This window comes from Oryx dammah, unplaced genomic scaffold (assembly GCF_014754425.2).
Source record: "Oryx dammah isolate SB20612 unplaced genomic scaffold, SCBI_Odam_1.1 HiC_scaffold_21, whole genome shotgun sequence".
Lineage (NCBI taxonomy): Eukaryota > Metazoa > Chordata > Mammalia > Artiodactyla > Bovidae > Oryx > Oryx dammah.
In genome coordinates this window covers 21,583,728-21,606,605 of record NW_024070205.1, presented here as the reverse complement: position 1 = coordinate 21,606,605, position 22,878 = coordinate 21,583,728, and the positions used below count along the sequence as shown (strand labels likewise).

General features: G+C 47.0%; 1 protein-coding gene across 1 annotated transcript in view; it reads right to left on the bottom strand.

Moving 5' to 3' along the window:
- The window catches only part of LOC120880535 (protein transport protein Sec16B), a 46,175-nt gene that overhangs the window by 5,491 nt on the left and 17,806 nt on the right, over positions 1-22,878 (bottom strand). Inside the window, exons 11-20 of the mRNA XM_040263915.1 lie at positions 19,641-19,738; positions 17,201-17,282; positions 13,094-13,211; positions 11,768-11,879; positions 9,866-9,971; positions 7,856-7,996; positions 6,370-6,489; positions 5,510-5,582; positions 3,924-4,208; positions 3,004-3,071 (exon numbers count right to left, since the gene is read on the bottom strand). Coding sequence (XP_040119849.1) covers positions 3,004-3,071; positions 3,924-4,208; positions 5,510-5,582; positions 6,370-6,489; positions 7,856-7,996; positions 9,866-9,971; positions 11,768-11,879; positions 13,094-13,211; positions 17,201-17,282; positions 19,641-19,738 — 1,203 coding nt within the window. The remainder of the gene's footprint in view (positions 1-3,003; positions 3,072-3,923; positions 4,209-5,509; positions 5,583-6,369; positions 6,490-7,855; positions 7,997-9,865; positions 9,972-11,767; positions 11,880-13,093; positions 13,212-17,200; positions 17,283-19,640; positions 19,739-22,878) is intronic.

The following is a 22,878-nucleotide window of genomic DNA, read 5'->3' as shown; positions in this document are numbered from 1 at the left end:
AACCATCACCGCTTTCCATTTTCAGAAATTTTCATTAACCTCAACAGAAACTCTGTTCCCATTGAAGCTAACTCCCCATTTTTCCTTCCTCCCTCTGGCCCCTGAGAACCTCTACGCTTTCTGTCTCTATGAGTTTGCCTATTCTAGATGGCTTGTATAAGTGGAATCATACAGTATTTGTCCTTTTGTGTTGTATTTACAATTTGCACTCTCAGAAAAAGATAATTGGTATAACCTTTAGAAAAAACACTTCGGCAAATACAGAAAAAGTTTCATTTTTTATTGTAATGAGTATAAAACTTACTGTGTACCAAGTAGTATTCTGAGCATTTTACATACAGTGAGTCATCTAATTCTTACAACTATCCTGTTAGGTAGGTACTGTTATTATCATCCCATTTAACATATGAGAAAACTAACACACAGAAAAGTTAAGCAACCTGTATAAGGTCACACAGCTAGTAAAGGGCAGAGCAAGGATTCAAACCCAAGCTGTCTGACTTTCCTTCTAGGAATTTCTCTCCTAATTGAGTAATTCAAGAAATACACAAGGGCTTATATATTAGAATGTCCATCACTGTGTTTTACATATGAAGGGAAGGGAAGGGAGGAGTAAGGAGAAAGAGTAGAAAAGAAAAGGAAGAGAGAGACACTTGAAGTGCTTAACAAAGTTGTAAAGACGAATTAAAATCCAAGCTCCTTCCAGGGCCTACCAGGCCCTCTATGATCCTGCCTTTCTCTGTCTCTCTAGTCTGGCTTCTTAGCCCTCTCCTCAATTTTTTTTTTTTTTTTTTTTTTTTTACTTTTTTGACCACACTGAACATCTTGCAGGATCTTAGTTCCCCAACCAGGGACTGACCCCAAGCCCTCAGTAATGAAAGCGCAAGCAAAGTCCTAACCACTGGACCATCACGGAGTTCCCTTGTCCCTCTCTCTAGACACAGCCCATACTCTCCCTCAGTTGTACCAGGCCATCTTATTACAGGGTCTTTGCTCTTGCTATGCCCTCTGCCTTGAACGCTTGTTCCCTGAATACTCACCTGGCTCATGTCCACCCTCCATGCTGAGCTCAGAGACGCACTCCCTCCCACACCATCTAAAGGAACATCCCTCGAGCGTACAGTGGTTTATTTGCAGTCGCCTCTGCTGAACAGAAGCCCCATGAAGGTAGGCTTTGTCTAGTTCCCTATGTATCCCCAGCCTCGGTGAGAGGACCAGGGACACTGCAGGATCTCCGTATTTGTGAATGAATAAATGCATGAGCAATGATGTTTCCACACAGTGAATTTATCACACCAATACTAAAAATCATATTTAAGAATGACATAGAAAATATCATTTTATAGTGTTAAAAATAGAAAATAAAGCTTCATCTACATATGTTTTCAACCATTTAAAAACACATGTATGTGTTTAACAGGCTTCCCTGGTGGCTCAGACGGTAAAGCATCTGCCTGCAATGCGGGAGACCCGGGTTCGGTTCCTGGGTCGGGAAGATCCCCTGGAGAAGGAAATGGCAATCCACTCCAGCACTCTTGCCTGGAAAATCCCACGGATGGAGGAGCCTGATAGGCTACAGTCCATGGGGTCGCAAAGACATGTATGTGTATATATATACACATTTATGCATGTGGGCTAAGTCGCTTCAGTCAGGACCGAATTTTTGTGACCCTATGGACTGTAGCCTGCCAGGCTCCTCTGTCCATGAATTTTGGGTTGCCATGCCCTCCTCCAGGCATCTTCCCAACCTGGGGATCTTCCCAAGCCAGTGATCAAACACGCATTCCTTATGCCTCCTGCATTGGCAGGCGTGTTCTTTAGCACCAGCACCACTGGGAAGCCCATACACTCATCTATATATACACCCATATAGACGGTCTCCTTCACTCTTTGAAAGTTTGTATCTTACAACTTTGCTTTTACCAAAGACTGACATTAGTCCCTATTTTCACTAACAAACAAACAAACAAAAACCCCAAAGAGGACTTTCACTTTTACCAAAAAAGTAAGAAAGCGAAAAAAGCATTCAGCGTTCATTTTGTAGGAGCCATTTTAGAGGCAGCGCATGCCCCAGTCAGTGAGACTGGCCCCACTAAGCGCCTTTACCGGAAACTACACTCAGCATCTCACGTGGCTTTGAACCGTATCTGTGAGCATCTGTGCTTCATCTCGGTTCATTTTGTGCATTGTTAGCAAGATGTGTACTGAGGTAATTGCTTCTTCCCTTCACTTCATTTAGACTTACAAAAGGTTTCATAGGAAGGCTCTGCTTTCAGATAGCATGAGAAATGTGTACATAGAAAAAAATATAAGAAGAAAATAAACTATTTGGCTATGAGATTCTGAGTGATGGCTGTTTGACACTTTACATGACATTTTCTGTTTTTCAGATTTTGTATAACAATAAAGCACTAATTTAGGGGGAAAAACATGTTTTAAGGTCTGTAGCTTAGTTACTACTCAAGATAGTTCTATGACATCACTTCCAACCAGGCAAAGCTAGAGGGTATCTTAAATTCGGACCAGCAATGCCTGTTACTAATGCAGGGATTCATTCACTCAACAGCTGAATAGATGATTAACTAGACATGATTACCTCCAGGACCTGAAGAGAAGAGACACAGCTGCCATAGGTCCTTCTCAGAAATACAGCAAGGTAAAAATGTTAAAGATAGAAATATCAAGAGTCTTCCCTGATGGCGCAGAGCACAGCAAGTGTTCAGTGCATCAGTAAGAAGAGGGCATTGGAGGGGGCTGATGTGCAAGACCAGAGGTAAACCCAGTCCTGCCCCACGGACACAGGTTGGCAGGAGTGAAATGAACAAGAACGAGCCTCCTCTCCACCTCTCAGGATCTGGTGTAGAAAGAAGCAAGGGACAATGTGGAAGGAAGGGCTGGTGCAGGGCACAAGAAGGTGCCTGCATGTGGCTCAGCAGCTGGGGCAGCTGGAGGGAATCCCCAGCTCAGAGTAGGTGCTGTCTTCTGGGGACTCTGTCCTCTCACCTGGGGTCTGGAAACAGCCTTCTGCCCACCAGGATGCTGGAGGGTTTCTGGAGACACTGTGTTCTCTCCTATGGCACAAAACACAACAGAAATCAGGATGTGAAGTTGGGTCTTTCCCTTCTCTCCTGAAGAAGGGTAATGGGAACACAGCCAGCTTTCCTAATTGCCAAGTGGCCGGAGCTCTGGGCACATAGTCCCCAGTGGATCAGAATAAATATGAGGTCCATTTGCACAAGCCTCTCAATTCTGGCCACCCCAGAACATGCCACTCACCCAACCTCCACCCCAAACCAAGATCATTCCACGGGAACCCTGGAAATGAGAGCCACGTCAGGCTGGGTCACAGGGATCCTCCCAGGCTTCCCCTCCGTATGAGCCTCCCATCTTGGATGGGCCATTGTCTTAGAAGGTCTAAGATCTGGCCCTTCCGCTTGGCTTCCTGCACTTCCCTGGCATCACTCGGCATTGCTCACCCACACTCGGCCCCTGCTGTCCAAGACCTGATGGGACAGGACAGAAGCACATGCCTCTGCCCGTGGCCCCTGACACAGATGACTTCAGAAAGAGGCCTTGGCCTAAACTGCAGCTGGAGGCACAAGTGGCCCTGTCTTGCCTTCTACGCCTCTCTCCTGGAAACTACGGAATCCAAAGGGAGGGCCGGAGTGGCTGCTGGAGGCTGTGCTGTGTTTGTCCCAGCAGAGAGTGGGGCTGGAATGGGAGAGAGCCATCTCCCTCGGATGAACGTGAAGCTACCAGCCCAGGTCTGACACCCAGAAGCCCTCAATCACGTGCACACCCACCACCCAGGGCTTCACAAGCTCCCACCCCACATCCCACACTGGCCCCTGCACCGCCCTCCTCTGCTTGCTCCCCTCCACACCTCCCCACCCAAGGCTCGCTGCCTTGCTGGCAGCTCTTACCAGGGGGCAGGTGTATCTGCTGGGCTTCTTCCCAGGCTGTTCTTCCGGGAGCCCCTGTCACTGCCACGCTGCCAATGGGCCCCAGCAGATGGGTCTCAGGAACCGAGTATAGAGGCACTGGGACCCCCATCTGCCCAGAACCGCCACCTGTTGGGTAGGAGCTGTGCTGCTGTGGGCTGAGCTGGGCCGGGCCCGACTGCTCCAGAGTTGGCCACAGAGATGAGTGGTCACCATAGGCTTCTGAGTTGCCTTGAGGTCCAGAAAGATCCTGATAGAAAGTGTTTTCTAAGGCCACAGGACAAAGAAGAAGAGGTGAGACCTGTAATGTGGCCTTTGTGTGGACTAACCAGGAACAAGCCTGCTCTTTGGAAAGCAGTGACGAGGACAGGCCAGTTGACGTGGCCACCATCAATGGGACAAGTATAACACAGCAGCGACTGTAACACCTTCCACCACTTATGACTTAGAGTTTTCAAAACTATCTCCCTCACAGCTTGTATGATCTCTGAGCCTTTTAAACCAGGGGGTTGGGATGGCAGAAATGACCATTTAGTCTAACTCCACACTTTTTAGCTTTTGGATAAACTTTTTTCATGGATTTACTAATGGACTGGGGTACTTGACATTTAGAAAGTTTCAATGTAAAACCCAAATCAGACTACAGAAATGATGGCTTTGTTTTGAAAGATAAGAGCTTTGGCCCAGGAAGGGGACTTGGTGGCATTCTTTCTGGCTCTGCTGTGTTGCTGACGAGACAGACCGAGGTGTGGACTGTGGACGTGGACAATGGTTGGCCCAAATTATGGGACTAGTGAGGTCGGCTGACCTACCCGCTTGATAGGGCAGCAGGAGACAAGGCTGTTTCCCAGGGGAAGTGACCACTCAGGAGCACCCAGCCTGCTCTCCTGCATCCCTCTCCCCTCACCGATTCTGGGGCACAGCAGCAAAGCTGGGATACAGAGACCAAGGCCTGCCCATCCTTGCTATCCCCTTAATCATCCCTAAAGGAGGTACAAAAGGCTGGGAACCAGCCAGAAGCAAAGCCGTGAGACCCCGTCCTCACCCCACCAGTGAGTGCTATTTGGGGAAACAGCATGGAGTTAACTGGGATAATAATGTCTGCCCAGCGCAACAACTGAAGCATCCTAAGGGAAAAGGAGGGGTCTGCTGAAAACACTTTGAAGCCTATTTCTCGTATGCGGCAACGGATGCTCAAACAGCACAGGCACTTCTGATGTACCCCCCACTAACATGAAATACAGGTGATCCACCACCTCGGGCACCAAGCAATGCATCCACCCGGGGAGACGGTACGGACACAAGTGAGGCAACTGCGTAACAACTCAGCAACAACAAGACTAAAGCCTGAATGTGAAACAAAACCTCCAGCAAGGCGGAAACAGAAGTGCCAGGGAAGGCTGTGGCCGGCGGGGCTGTGTAGAGAGAAGCCTGGACCACAGGTCAGGCTGACACAGGCGAGGAAGGCACTCCAGGCGAGGAAGGGGGAAAGTTTTTTGTTAGGGTATCTCCTATAATCAGATCCCAAGAGTCGGGTATTTACACACTCAGTTCATTAGTTTAGGTACCTGGAGTTTTTCCGGCTTCTGAAATAACCACTTGAGCAGACTGAGGACCCCCAACATCTCCTGCTTCCTTTCGCTATTAAGATAAAGTAAAATCCTCTTAGGTGACACAAAGGAAAACAAAAATAGGAAACATGATTTGAAATGAAGTCAAGACACTTTGGCAGTGACGAGGTAAGGGAGCCTCAGGTGAATGTGGGGGCTGTGAGGGGTTGGAGGTGGGGGGCCCACGGGTCTTCCTACCTCCCAGCTCTGCTTGGAGACAGCAGGCAGAGGCCAGGGCATCTCCTCTCCCAGAGGAAGGGGCAAGAAGAGGGAACTAAACCACGGGCCCCAGGGCCCACAGCACACGGGGGAAGCAAGGCCACGTGTGTCTTAAAAAAAAAAAAAATCCACCTGCCCCTTTCTCAGAGACAGAGGAAGAAAGGAAATGGAGGAGGCCCTGTTCCAATTACTGTGACAATTACTACCAGCCGCTTTTGCAATTGTCAGAACAAAAAAAAAAAAAAGGAAAGGTCCGGAAGTCTTTTAAGCATTTGCTCTACATTACATGAAAGTGGCACCGGGCCACCGTGAGCCACTGTTCCTCACAGAGAGAGACGGAAGCTTTGATGGTCATTCAGAGAAGGGTGGCCGGGTGACTCGGGAGAGGGTCCCACTGCCTCACAGGGGAACACAGGAAAATGTCTCCCCCCGGGAGGGGAGCGCGTCAGCGGAGGGGGCTGGTGGAAGCTGAGTGCTACCCTTCCCCCACCAGGCTGTGCTTCCTTGGGGACAGAGGACACCACGGCCCTCCCTGGTGTTGGGGACTTGCTGAGGTCAGTGCCTGCCTACGCTGGGTCCAGAGGACCGCCCCACCTCACCTGCAGCTCCCTGTGGTGCCCCCGAAGATGCACCAGCCAGTCTGGCTCCAGGTCCCTGTCTCCTCGGTGGCGGCGGCGTTCTAAAACCAGAGGATCTGACAGCTTCAGTCTCTCTGCCAGCTGTGCCCGGGTTCCAGATGGTAAGAGACGGAAAAGGAGGGAGAGAAGTAGGAGAAATGGACCATGAGGAGAAGCAGTAAGAAAAAAGGAAGCCTTTGCTCACTTGTAAATCAGATTACAAAGAACTGCCAAATAGCAAATTCAGCAGATACCTTCCTCAAATCACAACATAAACAGTTAAACCATCCTGGTGTTAGATTCTGAATTAAATATGAGGAGAAACTGCTACTCTGCTCGACGTCTCTGCAAAGCCCTTCTCAGGAGCAGTGCTTCTCAAACTTCAGAGCTAGTAGGAACCACCTGGGATTTTGTTAAAATGCTAATTCCGATCCCAGAAGTCTGTTGGGCCTGAGATCCGGCATTGCTAACAAGCCCCCCATGAGGTGATGCCCATGTTGCCGGTCGAAGGACTGCTTATGTTGCAAGATTATTCAGTCATTGCTCTTCTGGTGGCTCAGCGGTAAAGAATCTGCCTGCCAGTGCAGGAGACGCAGGTTTGATCCCTGGGTCAGGAAGATCCCCTGGAGGGGAGAATGGCAACCCACTCCAGTATCCTTGCCTGGAAAATCGCATGGACAGGGGAGCCTTGATGGGGTCGCAAAGAGTAGGACACAACTCAGTGACCAAACAACAACAACAACATCCCATCGTAAAGTCCCCAAACTTTCCAACTCCCCACTTCTGGCTCCTGAGCTGCCTACAACCATCATCCTGTTGGCAGGAATTTGCCATTAAGGGCACTCAGTAGCACAGATTTTACTGGCTACAGAATCCAACGCTTGGGCCTCATTTAAAGCAAAGCAAAAAGTGATGGTAGGCTGCCTTTTTACTCTCAGCTAATGGATTTTTCTTCAATTAATTGGAACAACTATTTGCCTGATTGTTTTTTTTCCCAGGAACTAAAAGTTGATGTTTTTGTTTTCTCTTTTTTGAATGTATCTCACATGTGATAAAATATTCCATGCATTTAAAAGCATTTTAATAAGGATCATTTCCCATTTTAATCACTAAAATATATTTTCTAAGCCCAGCTTTTATAATTAGAATGGTTTGCCATAACATGCATTTTTACTGTACCAAAAAGGCAGATGCAAGAATGACTTCCTTGCACAGCACACGCCTGGTTTCCAGTCCCCCTATTTCAAACCAACTCCTGCCCCCCGCCCCTCCCACCCATAGCATCCTTTATGCCGTGTCAGGCCTCTGCTTATCACATCTGGGCATGCATATGTGGTCAAAGACAGCCAGGGGCTCCAATTTTATAGCATGTTCAAAGAAGATGAAATGGGGCTCTGAGCCGCTTTACAATAGCTTTCTCTGAACACTGAAGATAACACACCTGCAGAGAACCCTTTGAGAAGCTCACCTTGATGAGTTCCACTAATAGCACAGGGTGACTGCTCTCTCTGTGGCTCAGGAGGGCTGTGCCAATGGCTTCGCAGTAATGCAAGGCCTGGGACGTGAGGCCATAATCTGCCAGACGGGAAGCATAAAGGAGCTTATACACCTGCGAAGAGGAGCAGGGCCAGAAAGAGAGAAGTGGAGATAAGACTTCTTGGAAGTCAGTGGACTGCCAACTTCCTCTAACTCTGGGTCCAAATATTAAAGAGGGCCTTGCAACATTTAGGGCATTCTATCTATGTATAGGCACAGTTCCAAACCCAGCCTGCAGTTCCATCATTGCAGAGAATGGGGTGGAAGGCACATCAGCTGTCTCCCTAGGCACTGCTCACCATGGAAATGCACCAGCCTCTCCACTTCTTATCAGGCAGCCTGTATCTCTGGGAAGCCTGGTGTGTGGGGGGCAGAGGACCAGGCACCAGGGGCACAGGTGAAAGAAGAAAAAAAATGCCTCTGGTGCAAGGGGCTTCAAGACTACGAGGGAGAGTACAGGCAGATACAGGTAAGGGTTCAGAGACGCATGAGGGACAGAGCCAGATGGAGAACAGAGGGGCTGGGAATCAGACAGACCCAAGTCCAAACCCCAGCTCTATGCTGGTATGGAGCATGAAACTAGTTCACCCACCTCCTCTCCGCATCTTGGTTTCCTCGCTCTAATACGGGGATGATACTATGATCTCCCCCTTGGTGGTTTCAAAGATTCAATGAGCTAATCCATGTAAAGTCCCTAGAGCAAATGGTACCCAAGAGATGTGAGCCAATAGCATGTAACTTCTTGGAACCTCTTTTGCAAAAAGAAGGTAATCATGCCTGCCTCACAGAATTAGAGATCACTCAGAGGATGATAGCACAGCACCAGGTGTGCAAAACTCATTCCCTAAAAACAGCAAATCTCACTGCTATCAGCCCAAAGACAGCTGAGAGGTGGGATGAGTACAGAAGAGACAGACTGAAGACCTGCGCGGACACAGAGGAGCCCGCTGGGCAGGGCTGCACTGGAAAAGGCGGGCCTCCGGTCAGACCCTCACAGAAGATATCGACCAGGTCACGGCCCTATGGACAGTAATCCGTTCATCTCCAGGCTTTGCTTTGTGTTTGGTGGTGGTGTGTGTGTGTGTGTGTGAGAGAAACCCTCACAGAAGATACCGACCAGGTCACGGCCCTATGGACAGTAATCCATTCATCTCCAAGGCTTTGCTTTGTGTTTGGTGGTGGTGGTGGTGGTGTGTGTGTGTGTGTGTGCATGTGAAATGCTTACAGAAGATACTGACTGGGTCACGGCCCTATAGACAGTAATCCATTCATCTCCAAGGCTTTGTTTTATGTTTGGTGGTGGTCTGTGTGTCTCTGTGTGTGTGTGTTGCCACCAGATACACTCTCACCACAATCACTGAAGAAGTCTCTGGGGATCAAAGGGGACACCAGGGCATCCAGTAGAGAAGTTGACAGATTAGAACCTGGACATGGATGCTGCCCACACACCTGTAGCCCTGAGAGGAAGAAGGAAGGACAGGGGCCCAAGGACAGAGCAGGGAGGAATTCCAGAGTTAAAGATGGAGGCATCCAAGAGAGATGGGAGTGGCACGTCAGAGGAGAGTAGGAACGGTGAGCAGCTGGGGGCCGCTCCGGGCAGGATGGCCGTGGAGCCAAGGAGAAGACGGAGCCGTCTGGAGACAGAATAGTGGAAGGAGCTGCAGACAGGAGCGGGGCCCAGGGGCGCCTGCCTGATACTCCTTTGTCAGGAGGGAGGCAGGAGCCCGCAGCACAGAGGCTGCTGCCATGTTTTGCTTTCCTGTCTTAAAACGCAGACCTTGAGGGAACCTAGAAAGAAATCCTAACCCTTCCCACACTCCAGCTCATGAGGAAAAGTCCAGTGGATGACTTAGCCCAGCCACTACCTGCCAGAGAGCAAGGCTGAGAATCCAGCCGCCCACAGCCATCAGATGCTGATAGGGCCTCGTGAGCATTCAGTTACCTGGAAAGAAGGGATGAAGGATCGGGGATGGCCCAGCATCTGACAGTACTCGAAGATTTCCGTCCTCTGGATAGCCTCAGTTGTTGCAAATTTCAAAAACTCTTGACTAAAGCCAGGGAATAACAATAAAAGAGTTTGAGGTTGGGGCGGATTTCACTCATAGATAGCCAAACACCAGCTGCATCCATTCACGGCAGAGTTTCTGTCCTGGGCTGATCCCTGGGGCAGCTCAAAGAGAAGAAGGAGAATCTGTGCCCCAAAGGCTATGTGGGAAGGCGGGGCCAAGCGGGGGCGGGGGGTGGCCTTCAGGGAGTGGGGGCGGTTCCTGCCATCTTTCCTGAGGGTCACTTAAGGCAAGATGCTCTCATGCCCAGCTCAGAGGGGCACTGCATCCCCCCTGTAAGCATGCTGAGCGCCAGCCTGAGTGCACTGAGAGCCAAGAGGGGGTGTCTGGGAGAGGTCACCCCAGCCTGAGCAGAAGAGCAGGAAAGAGGGAGCCGTGTGAAGTTCCAGGAGCACTGAAGACAAAGGCCCTGTAGCACCGCAGAGCCGAAAGTCAAATGACGGACCCTACGTTGCACACTCATTCCAGTGAGAAAGCAGATTGAGTAAACATGATCTGGGGGGCCCTCAGAGTCCCCACGGGCTCCAAAACAGCTGCCATGGGGGCTGAAACCACCCTGGGGTCAGGGCTGGATCTCCAGAAACATCCTCACACAGTACACAGAAGGGGGACACCTTAACCCAGGGGTCTCCAACCCCTAGGATCTAATGCCTGGAGATCTGAGGTGGAGCTGATGTAATAATAACAGAAATAAAGTGCACAATAAATATAACGCACTTAAATCATACCGAAACCATACGAGGATTTTTCCCCCCACCAATCCAAATCCGTGGAAAAACTGTCTTCCATAAAACCAATCCCTGGTGCCAAAAGGGTTGGGGACACTGCATAACCCATTTCACTTATTTGTCACATCTGGCCGAGACAGGCTTCTTTGACAAATTAACTATGTGCTATCAGAGACCGTGACCTTGACAGGTCATGAGACAATGCATTTCTATGAAGAAAAGCCTGACAGTCTGGATTCCAAGTCCAACCTGACTGCACTTTAGCTGTACAATCTTAGACCTGTTACTCCACCTCTCTGTGCCTCAGTTTCCCTCCTCTATAAAGCGAAGCTTAAAAATACACTTTCTTCACAGGGTCCATGTGTAATGATTAAAGGAAACGGTGCAAATAAAACACGTGGTACAATGTAAGAGCTTAGGAAATCTTAACTATCAACAGAGAGAGAGAAAGAAAGATCCACAATGTGGAGGGTGGCTAAGGAGCAATCTGGTCTTTTCATCCATTTATCCACTGTCTAAGGGCTTATCAAGGTCCTTCTTTGTGAGAAGTCTCATCTTATGGCCAGCAGGGAACAAGTGGCAGGCCTAACTTTTGAGTAGCTTGTGTGTCAAGTCAGTATAAGCTGTGGGGGCGAAACACAAACTTCCTCTTCCACTTGCAGGCTTTGCCCAAGGCCAGTTCTGAGAATAGGTCCAGGGTTGCCTAACGCAGAGCCTCAAGCCACCGCGCTCCTATTAGCATTTTCCGAGTCAATCTCTGGTCATGGAGCCAGGGCGCCACCGAGTGGCCAGAGGGGCACACTACAACCCACGGGCACCAGCTCGCAGCTTCCGGGAGCAAGGCCTGGGCCTGAGGACCCCTGGCGGTGTGATGGGGGACTCTTCCCGGCGTCTCTCAGCCCAGAGCCTACCCGTGCTGAAAAACCGTCAGCAGCAGCTGAACATTCACAAATGACAATGGAAAACTGAAGCCACGGAACCCAGCTAGGGCTAACCCAATCCTCTGGAAGACGTCCTCCCCACTCTCTGCCCCCCAGAAGACTGGCATACCTGTGGCTACTGCCCAGCAAGGCCAAGTAGTCTGTCTTCACGGTGTAGTAGCCGAAGGGCACGTGAGCCATGAGGTAGCAGAAGTGAGCAGCCTCCACCAGCCCCTTCCCAGCTGTAGGCGGAGAGCAAGCCTGGGTCAGGGAACACGCCCACCAAGGGAGGGACCCACCGTCCGGGCGGGAGGGGAGAGGGTTAGAGAGCAGACAGAGGTCAGAGCAGACAGCTTCACGGGGTAAAACAACAAGCTCTCCATGACACGAGCTACAGACTCCAAACCCCACTCCCTCTCCCAGCCCATTTTTGCCCTCCAACATTACATTTCACTTCTCTTCAGCCAGAAGAAGGCACTATTCCACATCCCCCCTAATGGACTTTTGATGAGGACGTTTCTAAGCATTTTAGTCCTTCTGGAAGGGGAGAAATAGGTAAGAAATGCCTACACCTGAGCAGAGAAGCAGACCGTTGGAAGCAGCGGTTTTTAAACTCAGCTTCTTGGGGCATTAATGCCTCCCCCGCTAAAATCAAACAATAGAAGACTTTTCCCAGTGCTCATAAAAATCACATTCATTACCAAATTGTTCCCAGTTTTTAAATGTTCTCCCATACCTTTTTCATTACTTCAACACTGAGTTAATTCAAGTAGGCAAAGTAATTAGCTTGGCACCCAAGAAGGTTCAACAAAAGTTAGTTCTTTCTACTCAGGTGCTGAATAACTTGTCATTTGTCTGGGCACAACTTTACCTGTAGTTAAGTTTAGCAGAGCAGTATTTCACAAAGTGCCACAAAGCAATGATTTTCTAAATATTCTTTCCCTTGACCCAGTCTGAGAACCACTGATCTGCAACATCCAACAGCCCCTAAGTGTTTAAAAGGCCACATTCACAAAGAGATGATAGAAATAGAGACTACACAGTTACCCAGGGTAGCTCGGGCAAAAATAGAATTTCCTATCTGGTTGAGCTGGGTCACTGCAGGACTAACAACAACAGTAAGGGAGATGCTCCAGGTGTTAACTCCATCCACTGGGGACTCTGACCCGGGCACCGGAATCAACCACTCAGGCCAGCCTCCTGCAGCGGCGGGACCCCGGAGTCTCAGGGGCCTGGCCTGCACTTGCTCGCAGCAGAAATCTGGGAAACGGAAAGGCAAGAAGGACACCCCTCTCCCTGGATTTTCTGTCCCCAAAACACTGAGGCTCCTGGGTCAAAGGAACGCCTGAGGCATAGATAGACTGAGGCCCAACACGGAACCTAAGTCTAAGCACAGGGTGTTTAAAGCCGGCCTGGGGACAGAGGCGAGGAGGGGACGGAGCTGGTCTCTGCTTACCCAGGGTGTCCCCCATGGTGACAGTCGTGCGCTGGTACAGCTCCGGGTCCCCACCCTGATTCGATAGAATCACTGCCAAGTGTGGCCTCCAGTCTCCCCACTGCTTGTCCCCACAACACTGAAAAGCAGCAGAAAAATGGAACATTGGCTGAGTAACACAGCCCCAGCCAGAACATAGGTTAAGGAAGGCTGTTGTCTATTTTCTGATTTGCCAGCAATGCCTATTTGGCTGCCTGCTGTGCGGCCACTCACTGATTCTGAGTTTTCTTTTTAAAAAAAAGCAGAACTCTTAGAAGGATGGGTAGGCAGACACATTACATACACACATACACAGGAATATTGGGAGGTGGCCGTTGGTGGTTTAGTTGCTAAGTCATGTCTGACTCTTGCGACCCCATGGACTGCAGGCCACCAGGCTCCTCCATCCATGGGATTCTCCTGGCAAGAATACTGGAGTGGGTTGCCATTGCCTTCTCCAATATTGGGAGGTAGATAAAAATAGAATCACACTACTAGTCACTAATTTTCAAATTTCATCCTGGTGCCCCTAATCTCAACAGCTGGGGACAAAATTTTTTTAAAATTTGATATTTCCATGGAAGAAGGAGGATCACAAAACCTTGGTTCATGAGAAGAGTCCATATTAACCTGTAAGAAAACAGGGGAACACTGGGCTCCTTAATATTTTACCAAATGGCTAATGTCTTCTGTTTTTACAGAGTCCTCTTCTACACATGACCTTCTTTAATATTCGCACAACTCTGTGAAATCTAATTCCTACCGCCTCTTGAGGAGTGAGAAAACAGGCCAAGGCGCCCAGGCAGCGCTAGTCGCTAGTGAGACGCAGGGACAGCAGAGCTCCACGAGGGGGCGGTAGAGGGTAGTCAGAGAAGTGGACGCGGGTGGGAAGCCCCATGGGAACGGATGGGCAGTCCTTCTCCTGAATGACGGGGAATTTCAGGGCAGAGGAAATACCAATAAACAAACCAATGTCACAGGCTCTGGATTCAACAGAGGCCCTGCCTCTGGAGCAAGTTTCTTAATGCCTTTGAAGCTCTTCATTTCTTACATCGAGATCATCATGTCTACCTGACTGGATTATTGTTGACGATAAAATAAGATTGGTAAAGCCCATAGCATAGTGCCTTGCACGTGGTTTGCACTTTATAAATTACATGTAGGTGTAAATACACACACACACACACACACACACACACGGAAGCACAGCAGAGGAAACGAGGTGATTTGCAGACCAGTCTGTCCTCCAATTTGTTTCACAGAATGGACAGAACAGGAGATTGACAGTAATAGCTAAGATCTGGAGGTCAAAACAATTCACAATTATTTGGTATTGTATTTGTAATTATCCCACAGAACAAAAGATGCTTTATCCAGTCCATTTTAAAGATACTCTTTGTTTATCTGGGCAAAGCAGTGTGAATGAGAGGAATGATGATAATAAATCACAAAAATAATAGCAGTTCTCACTTATTGCACTCTGACCCTGGGCTACAGCCTGTGCTAAGCATTTCTCCTATGAACAATCACATGCATTAAGTACTATTATTATCCCCATTTTAACGTGTGAGCCAGGCTCTTTCTGGCTGGAACTAAAGGAACCAGCAACAGAAAAGCTCTTGCTAAAAGAACAAAAACTTAGAAGCAATTCTTCTGTCTCCTCCCCAGGTGATTTGAGGGTGGGGGGGGCGGAAATCTCTGTAAAGCAGGTCTATGGAGGTGGGGAGAGAGAGAGAACACTTATTAACTAACTTCAATGGGCCAAGTATGGTCATTAATACATTCAGATATTCTCTCTCCTTTAATTTTTACAATAACTCTGTTAGCCATCAAATGCCCACAAAGATGAAAAGCTGAGACTCTGAGACTAAGTAACAAGACCCAGTTCACACAGCTAGACTCTGAGGAGCAGAGACTAGGTTAAGCCTGTGACAGAAGCCCACATCTCTGTTTTCCAGTCACCATGCTTCGTCCACTACACCTCTTATTCTAAGTACCAAAGTCTAGCCTTTTACTGGCTGCTATGATGCTAGGAAACTCTCCAACACAGGTGTCAAATACCACATTGCCATATCACTTCTGGCTCCTTGGTTTTCTCACCCAGAAGCAGGGATCATTTAGCAAACTCTACCAGTGCACTGAGACCTAGTGGACCATATGTTGATTACATCACTCCCTGCATTTAGCGTTTTTGTGACATGGTAGGATTTCACTGCAGGGCACAGCATTCGGCAGAACTGTGAGGTGCATCCCATGTTCTAATACAGCCAGTTCCTTTGACAAAGGGGCATGAAAGTCAGGATTTCTCTTTTCTTTTCTTGAAATTGTCCACAAGCAATAAGAAGGACAAAAAGGCAAAAGTGTGAGTGTGTTTTCATTAAAACTAAATGTTAGCAAAAACCCAAGCCTCTAAATACAAGAATAGGCTTCCAAAAGAAATTGAGCAGAGGTGGGTTCAGGAGGCAGAGAGAGGAGATCCCACAGCCATCTCCACTGGCTGGGGAGAAGCAAAGACGCTCACAGAAAATACCAGGTTGTGTGGAAATGCCAGCTGGCCTGGAACATGGCCCTGGCATCTCCCCAGCTCAAACCTCCTGTAAATAACTGGTCCAAGGAAGGCTTGAAGCCTGTGAAGGAACAAATACAGAATTTGTACAAATATACCATTAAGATAAAAGGAGGGAAGAAGGTAGAGAGAACATTCACCAAAAAAAAAAAAAAATGATACCACAAAACAAAAATGGTCACCAAATATTTCATCATGAATGTAAGTAAAATAATGAAACAATTTCTTTTATGAAGCAAGGGCCTAAAGCTAAGTTATAGGAGTAGAGGAAAGAGATGGTGGAGAACAGGAAGAGGCAAATGTGACCTGCAAAGCTCAGGAGAGAAGTGGCAGGAAAATCAAAGAAATAAAGACAAAAATGGAGGGGACTTCCCTGGTGGTCCAGTGGTTAAGAATCTGCCTTCCAATGCAGGGAATGTGGATTCTATATCTGGTCAGGGAACCAAGATCCCACACGCCATGGGGCTAATAAGCCCGGACACCACAATTACTGAGCCTACGTGCTCTGGAGCCCACACACCATAACCAGAGAGAAGCCCAGATTCCCACAACAAAGAACCCAAGCACCACAACTAAGACCAGAAATAGTTGAATAAATAAATAATATATATATATTTATTTTTAATGACAAAATTTTAAAGAGCACAGCAAGCAAGAGACACTGATGAAAACATAGTAAGGGACACACAGGAGGGACACAGCAAAAAAGAAGAAAAGAAAGAATCAATCATATATATATATATATATATATATATATATATATACTATTATATTTTGTATAAAGAGGGAGTTCCTGAAAAGAAAACCAATATAAGAGAACAAAACAAATCCTGAAGGATATAATTCAAGAATTTTTTTCCTGAACTGTAAGAGATGGATGCACATATTAGAAGAGCATGCTCTATCCCCCCAAAATCGACACAGACAGTCAACAACAAGATATAGCTTACTAAAATTATTGGACTTCGAGGATAAGGAAGGAATACCTTGGGACAGAAAGATCAAGTCTCTTATAATGGGAAAACTAACAAGATGGCCTCAGGGTTCTCTTGAACCACATCTCACACTGATGACCTGTAGAATCTAAAGTGTCCCTCTTTGAAGCGTCCCGTGCAGTGGTGGGGAAGAAAGGAACCCCAGTGTGGTAAGCGGGGAGAGCATCCTCAGCTTCACTTGCTAGTCTTCACTCAGCAGGTAGCTGTGGAATTATAGAAAGAGCAAGATCTTTGGAATCAGACAGACCTGGACCGATCTTGACTCCTCTGCCCCTAGCTCTGTGATCTTGGGTCATTTTAAACTTTTGCATCTCAAATTTCATGACTGAAAAACCAGGATAATAATTCCCATCTCCACGCACTAAATGAAATGATATACATCACATTACTTAGCACAGGGCCAGGCACATGGGAGGTGATTAAGGGGCAGTTGTTATTTTATTTGTCATCTCTAAAGCCATCACTTCGTTCCTGAGCAGTCCCCACCCACTAAGCCCTTCGGATGCTGGGCTCCTGTGATGAGGGTACCGTGGCTGCCTGCGGGGTCCTCCCCGACATGAGCTGGAAGAGGGTCTGCAGCGGATCGTTGAGCGCCAGCGTGCTGGTGAAGCTGCAGAGAGAGGGACCAACCATCAGTGGGGGCCCAATCAAGAACACCTTTAACCCATTGCCTTGTGGTGGCTTCTGCTGAAGCTTGAGTTTCTCTCTGCTTTTCGGTTATGGCTCAGCTCCATCCCACTTTCAGACACCCATCCCACCGCACACCCCAAACAGACCTTACCACCCGGGGAGACCTGCACTTCAGCACTGACACCCTAACTCTCAAGCAAACCATTTTTACAGACCTTCGTCCATCACGCAGATGAGCCACACATAAGTCAATGAACCCTGAGAGCCCAACAGTAAACCTGAACCTCTTCTTTCCAGACCCTTCCTCTTCAGCCACCCTCGAGACCCACTGCCCCGAGGCAGTCCTCCTCCAGGCCAGGCCTACAGTTCTCAGTGCTGTTTTTTGGGAGCTTCTCGCTAACCTGGGTCTCTTGTGCCTTTGCTCACAAGTACTAAATAGTCATTTTCAGTAACTGAAGAGGCGTAGAGCAGGGACCAGAAATGATCCTGCTGATGACAAACCGTGGGATCTGCTTAACAAGGATATAATAAGCTCTATGGGTGATTTGAGATTTAAGCATACTCAGTAAGAGAGATTTCACGATTCACTGGGCCCCATCAAACATCAATGGCCCAAGGCGGAAATCCTTAGCAGAGATGTACTCTACAGCTCAGGGTTGTGAGATGCTCGCTTCCAAAACCTAAAGGAAATATATCCATCCGAATGCTGTCTTTAAAAGCATCCTTCCTCCAGAGCTGGGAGTGCTTCTCCTCATAGAAGTTCAGTGCTCCTCACTATTCTGGCCCATGAACGTAATGAAAAACATGGTGGTCACTATTTGCTGGGAAGACTGGGGGTTGGAGTAGTAAAGAGACTCAGCAGGGGCCATGGTGAAGAACAGACTCCCAGGCAGTGGGATAGATGTGAGCCCCACAGACCCAGCTTAAAGTGGGGGTGTCCATCTTCTTATCCAACTCTGCCCAGCAGGATTTACGGCCAATTTAAATATAAGATGGCTTCCCTGGTGGCTCAGATGGTAAAGAGTCTACCTGCAGTGCAGGAGACTCAGGTTCAATCCCTGAGTTGGGAAGATCCCCTGGAGAAGGAAATGGCAACCCACTCCAGTATTCTTGCCTGAAAAATCCCATGGATAGAGGAGCCTGGTAGGTTATGGTCCGTGGGGTCACAAAGAGTTGGACATGACTGAGCAACTTCACTTCACTTAAATATAAGATAAAGCTTCCCTGGTGGCTCCGCAGTAAAGAATCTGCCTGCCAAATGCAAAAGACTCGGGTTCAATCCCTGTGTTGGAAGACCCCCTGGAGAAGGAAATGGCAACCCACTCCGATATTCTTGCCTGAGAATACCATGGACAGAGGAGTCTGGCGGGCTACAGGCCACAGGGTTGCAAAGAGTCAGACATGACTGAGCGACTAAACAATGAGCTGAGCAGGCAGCGTCAAGGCTTTAACCAACACGAGAAGATAAATTTTGAGTTAACATCCTTCTCACTACCCAAGCCTGCTCTTATGGGAGGATCGCCCCCCCCCCGACCCCACCCCACCCCACCCCACCCCAATCCTGCCACACATCTGTCCCCAACCACCCGTGGATGCTAACTGCAGCCTGAAGGGCTGACCCCAGCACCCGCTACACCCACCACCTCCATTTGATCCTGAGTCTCCTTAACTGTTTCATCGCCCCTGTTCTAAACTCCTGGCTAGGTACTCACACCTCCATTCCTATCCCATTCTGGTTTGAGCCTTCTTCCCAGTGCCCTCAGGCACCCAGGTTCTGGTATGCCAGTGCAAACTATGACCGAGGGCATCCCTTCAGTCTTGACATCTCTCATTAGATGAAGTCTAATCTCCAGCCCGATAAACCCCTTTCTACCACAGCTCACAGTCCTGCTACTCCGTATCCCTCCCTACTTCTCAGCACCCACAGCCCACCGCAGGACTACGCAGTGAGTTACTGCCTCTCAGTCCTAAGGCTCTGTCAGTCACCCTTAAGTGATCCACCCCTCACTGATGGAACTCTCTAGAGTCCTAGGAACTTCTCTCTTCCAATGAGAGAAGGCTACTGCAATGCAGAATCGTATTTAATCTTTGGAAGCTCTGACCCTGAGAAAATGTCACTAAAATGTTTTGTTCAACTCAGCAGCTAAAAAGAATGTATCTGCGCCTAGGTTATAAGGATCTGGAAAAGAGAAATACTACGCCCGACTTAAAATTGGAAAGACACTTGGAGGGTGGGGCTCTTCCGTGCGTCTTGTATTTCTCCCTACCCTCATCCCCACATTTGGAGGGGAGGTCTCTCCGCTCCATTGGGCTCTCCCTGTACAAGTCCCCGACTCACCCACTCATGACCCAGCTGTGGGTCCTTGGGTCCATCTTGCTGGAGAGGAACAAAGCATGGCCCCACAAATGGTTCTTCATGGCCCACTCCAAGGCTTCCTGAAACACAGACATCACCTTCAGTACTTCTGCTCACCTTCCTCCAACACTACCAGCAACTGTGGTTGGGTGCCGCTGCCCCCTGAGCAGGTAGAGGCCAGGCTGCCTGGAAGGCTTGCAGAGCCTCCCATGTGAATCTGAGAAAGAAAGAGTAGGGAACCAGCTTCAGCTGGCAGTTATTTCTCTCTCCATTGTCCCTTTCTCCAACCTCCATGTTATCAGAACCTATTCCATGATTTCATTAGCTCCCCACAAACATGGTTAGCAGTTACCTTTATCTCCTGAGAAAATGTCATGAGCCTAAGCACCAAGAATGAGAGAGGCATTTCACACCAAGGACTGAGTCTCTAAAGATGAGTTGTAAGATGGTGTTCACAGGGCACAGTAGAGGAACTGTTCGTTAACAACTGTGGCAGAGACACCTAGTTCCTCACCCAAATCCATGCTCTCCTTCCTGGGCCAAGAGCTGGACTGTATTTCCCACCTCCCTGGCACTGAGGTCTAGGGTATCAGATGAGAATGGAAGCAATGTGTGCAGCCTCTGGATCTGGCCCATAGGACTCCCCATGCTCAATCCTCCATGGCCTTTTCCCCATCTGGCTGGGATGCAGAAGATACCCAGGAGCCTTAGAGACTCTGTGTTGAAGATGGTAGAGCCTCATACAGCTGAGTCCTTGAGTTGCTTATGGAGGAGGGCTGCCCCATCTTCTCTTCACCTGCCCTGTACTGTCACATGAAGAGAAAAAGGCTGCTATTATGTTTAAGCCAGTATACATAGCCATTATCCTATCCCACCTAACACTATAACTAACTGCTTACTAAATATTAAGTGCTTATTAGTTAACTAGTCAACTTCATATGTCAAAGTAATCACACCCATTAATTTGGTGACATGGATCAAAAGCTGCAAATTTTAAAACATACACATACATATATTTATCTCTTCATTTAATTTTTAAAACTATTCAGTAAGAGTTTAATTTATATGTGAGGTTGAGTAGTAAAGAAGCCACCTGCCAATGCAGGAGACCCAGGAGACGCAGGTTTGATCCCTGAGTCAGGAAGATCCCCTGGAGGATGAAATGGCAACCCACTCTAGTATTCGTGGGGAGCTAATGAAATCATGTGCATGGGAAAAATCCCATGGACAGGGGAGCCTGGTGGGCTACTACAGTCCATGGGGTCACAAAAGAGTCAGACACAACTTTGTAACTGATCATGCAATTTCCTTACTGTCCCCAAAATAATTTGATTTTTGGACAGGAGATTACTAATGAGGTATTTCCACCTCCAAATGAAAATGTATTTGATTATCCCAACATCTCCCACATTATCATATTTAAAGAGAGAATAAATTTAAACAATCACAGGAAATTCAGCCTCATAGTCAGTAGAAGTAAAAATGACATTAAGATTGCTCTTTTTGAAACAAGTTCCTACTGTATAGCACCAGGAACTATATTCAAAATCCTGTAATATAATAGAAAACAATATTTAGAAAAAGTATATCTATAACTGCATCACTCTGCTGTACAACAAAAATTAACTCAACATTATATATCAACTATACTTCCATTTTAAAAAAAGAAACCCAGGTGAAATCTTTAAAAAAAAAAAAAAGAAATGTTCTTTTTGGGGAAAAGAAGATTGATATTTTTGTACATTAAACTATTTCATAGTAGTATTTTTAAGAAGGATTTACTAAAGACTGGTAAGCTTTCTTATCTCTCCTTGCTATTCTTTGGAAGTCTGTATTCAGTTGACTGTATCTTCCCTTTTCTCCTTTGCCCTTCGCTTCTCTTCTTTTCTAAGCTCTTTGTAAGGCCTCCTCAGACAACCACTTTGATTGGTGGGGAATTACTACTTTAGTCAAAAATCTGCACCCCCAAAAATATAATTTAAGAATAAGTGAGGAACTGAGAAATTATATAGAGGATATCAATCTTGCACAATGCCAGAATTAAGACCCTAGTCAAGTGTTAATATAAGATTTTAAAAATAGTGTGGAGTCCAGCTCCTCACAGATCACCCTGAACTCCCACAGGGCTCTATCTACCCTTGCTACCTTTGGGTCATAGTATGAAAGATGATGTGGTGGGTGGTTACAAGCCCAAGATCAGGTACCACCAGGCTTCCTAAATCTAACTCTTGCTTTATTACTAACTTTCCTCATTTATAAATACATAGAATAAAAATAGAACCTAAACTAGAGGGTTTCTATGAAGATAAATGAGATCATGCATATAAGCTGATAGGTGAGTATCTGGCACATAGAAAGTATTTTTCAAATATTTTCTTTTATTATTGTTGTTGTTATGGTCATTACTTATTCTTAAGAAAGAGATTATCACTGATTTATCTCTGTATCCCCCTACTGGGTTTGATACCTTAGAAGTGGCTGCTACATAAATGTTTATTGAGTAAGTGAATCACTGGTGAAATAGCACTCCCTACTATATAGTGAATATATATATTAAATATATAATGACTATATACACACACATATATGCTACAAGTTGATCCCATTTTCACTGAGTATCATGTCTATCTCTCATTTAAAAGATAACATCACATACAAAGACACACATACAATCAAAGATTTAAAGGTAAAGGTGAAGTCACAAAAGTATTTCAACTTTATTTTCATAAATTAATTCTGAAGCAGGAAAAGCCTTTCTATATATCACCCCAAAAAAGTGATTTCAGACAGAAAATCCTAAAAAAGTAAAGAGCTCCTACAAATCAATATGTGGGTATCAAAACTCCACAGAAAAATGTGGAGAATCCGTGACAAAAATATTCACAGATTAAAGGATATCCAGCTTCATTTATAATAAGAAAAGTGCAAATAACTGCTATACATTTTTTTCACCTCTCACACTGGCACATATCAAAAAGAAACACACTGGGTTGGTAAGAGTGGGGGGAAGCAAGCACTCTCATATATTGGTAAAGTAATCAGTACAACCTCTAAAAAGTCAGTTTGTAAATATCTATCAAAATTACAAACCATATACTCTTTGATCCAAAGCTTCCACTTCTACAAACTTTCCTTACGTATATTCTCTCCAGAGGGCAAAATGACAATGTTATTCATTGCAGCATTATTTGCAATTGCGAAAGACTAGAAATGACCTAAG